General features: G+C 37.9%; 1 protein-coding gene across 1 annotated transcript in view; it reads right to left on the reverse strand.

Moving 5' to 3' along the window:
* znf804b (zinc finger protein 804B) overlaps window positions 1-2,710 on the reverse strand; it is a gene marked incomplete at its 3' end in the record, with an annotated part of 74,155 nt that overhangs the window by 6,478 nt on the left and 64,967 nt on the right. The window contains 1 exon segment of the mRNA XM_014024926.1: window positions 1,118-1,248. Coding sequence (XP_013880380.1) covers window positions 1,118-1,248 — 131 coding nt within the window.

Below are 2,710 nucleotides of genomic sequence, written 5' to 3' on the forward strand. Positions count from 1 at the left end.
TCATTTACCCAGAATGCTTTGCGTGTAAATAAAATGGCTCCGTCCATATTAAAATATATTTTTAAAAATTATAAAAACTAAACAGCCCATAGTATTTTTAGTCTTTATTTTACAGTTAAAATATTTGTTTATGTTACAACTAATCGGGGATCCCTTTAAAGGCCCATTATTCTGGGGTCTTTCTGTGTGGAKTTAGAATGTTCTCCCCGTGCTTKTGTGGGTTTTCTCTGTGTTCTACGGTTTCCTCACTCCAATCTAAAAACATGCACRTTAGGCTGCCTTCAGGAGTGATCTCAGTGAGACTTGTCTGGTTAAATAAAGACTAACAAATAAATAAACTTTGGGTATGATGGCACTTTAATAAACCTGACAGTCGTTCACATAACTGCTAACAGATCAGGTAAGGTTACAGGAGACTGCGCAAAGGATTTTCCAAACTGCTTTAACTGTGTCTTTTGTCATCATAAGATGTTTTTAGTCCATATCTCTAAATTGAATGTTGGTGAAGATACATTTCTTTAAGGRGATGCTGTGCCTTTAATCGATTTGGTACTTCAGTGCTGAACAATGCAATTCTAACAATATTTGAGATATATTTCAGAAAAGAAAAGAAAAAAAGAAAAACTAAACTCTGCAGGAACTCGGCGATGCTGTTCACGTATTGTCATCTGATTATAGGAAAACACATTTAATTGCAAAGGAAATAGGTGCAATCAAGATAATTATTGCATGATGTACACTTTTTGTTCCTTGTTTTGATTGTGTTGGACGTGTAAACCCAGAGGCAAGTTTCATCCTTCTTTGCTCATATCATTAAGTTGAAGTTTCTTTTGTTCCTCCTCTTCTCTCTCCTCTAAAACTTCATCTCCTTCACCCACAAATCATCCTGCTCTCAGCGTGTCAGCGAGAATGTGTCTTTATGTTATATTTACTTCACCTGTGGCCTATCTAGGCCAAGCGAGTGCTCTCACATCTGTGCTTGCATCCATCACGGCTAAAAAACGTTGACTGGATGTGACGCACTCTAACCCCTCTGGACTGCTGCCACTGGTCTCATTACACACAGTCTGCCGCAGACACACACAAGTACACACAGACACACACTCCTCCCACTCACCGCTGGCTCTCCTGTTGAAGCTGTGCGAGCTGGTGCAGGCGTCTGAGAGCCTTCTCCTGTTTGCGTTGGTCCTTCCACGATTTGGAGGCCACGTTGCGAACAAACTCCCTGTGCTGCAGCTCCTTCAGCCTCTGCAGGGGGGTTGGGGGCAGGGTGGGGGGACGCATGGAGGGGTAATGACAAGTGGGAGATTAGTTTTAGTAAGCTCTCTGCATGTGGCCATCTCTTAAACCATCAGCGAGCGGCGTTTGCAGATGTTCGCCCCTAAAGCTCATGTGCAATTAACTTCATTCAGGCTCAAATAAAGGGTCTCTCAACCCACAGCGGGACCCCCCCCCCCAAAAAAATAAAATAAAATAAAAAACACTAGCAAACACACACAGATGGCGTTGTCATGTACGAGTAACTGAACAGTCGGAGGGACATTTTATACCCTTTCTTTTTTRTTTTTCTGGTTCAAATGTTGCACTTTCGAGTTTTAAATCAAATATTCAGCTCAGTTTTATTTGTTGCAGGTTGTCGATGTCTGCAGTGGCAACAGGGAAAAAAAATACAAAAAGCAAGAGAAAACAAAAAGCTACAGCAAAGAAAAACATTTCCCAGAACAACAGCATAAAAAACAGAAAATGTCAGACCCCGCTATGTTTCAGAAGACTTGAGATTTTTAGAACAACACAACTCGAAACATAATAATGTTTCCACAAACACTAAAAAACATGAAAAGCTCTGATTACAGAGAAAAAAAGAATAAATAAAAATAAAGCAGAAAGGTTTTTTAAAATGTAACTCTTTCTCATGTATTTATTTATTTAATACTTTAAATTTGATGTGATGCTTTATTGTGTTTTTGACTCATTTTCTTTATTGCTTTARGGTTTTACACTTTCGATTTTCACTCAACACCAAAGCACAGATGTGTTTTTTTTTTGTCACAAGTTCAATTCCCGTGTGGAGTTGAAGTAGTTGTTTTGGTTGGTTTATTTCATTTAGTTTAGCTTTTGAGACTGTGATTTGAGGAATTTTATTTTATTTTTGTGACTTCTCATACAGAGTCTATCATACTCGAGAAATAAAGTTTTAAAATTCTCAACAAAATTARGACACCCACTAAGGAATGAGGGATTGTAATTTGTTTTTTGTTGCATCGCAATGACAAGAATTGTCTGAATCAGTTTCTACACATCAAAATGGATGATTACTTAATGTGAATAACAAATACTGACAACAGTGTACATATCAAACTCATTGTGTAGCTCAGTAAACATATTCTTTGTGATTTATGTGAATTTATGCTTAAATACTGCAGCTTCCTGCAGTGTTGCACCATTTTTTCTGTCTATATGTTTCAAAACCAATGCATTTATCTTTTTTTATATCAGGGATCATCAGCTGGTGGTCCCTGGCCCACATCCTTCAAGCTAGTTGCATTTGGCTCAGAAGTATTCAATTATTAACAAATCTAACAGTAATCAGTTCAGTTCTTACAGCACTTGATCCGACCTGACTGAGAAACTGGAACAGTAGAAAACCTGCATTCATGAAGATATACTGTATATATACACTGTATGTATATACCTTCTGGAAAGGAAGATG

Source organism: Austrofundulus limnaeus, unplaced genomic scaffold, assembly GCF_001266775.1.
Source record: "Austrofundulus limnaeus strain Quisiro unplaced genomic scaffold, Austrofundulus_limnaeus-1.0 Scaffold446, whole genome shotgun sequence".
In the NCBI taxonomy this organism is placed as follows: domain Eukaryota; kingdom Metazoa; phylum Chordata; class Actinopteri; order Cyprinodontiformes; family Rivulidae; genus Austrofundulus; species Austrofundulus limnaeus.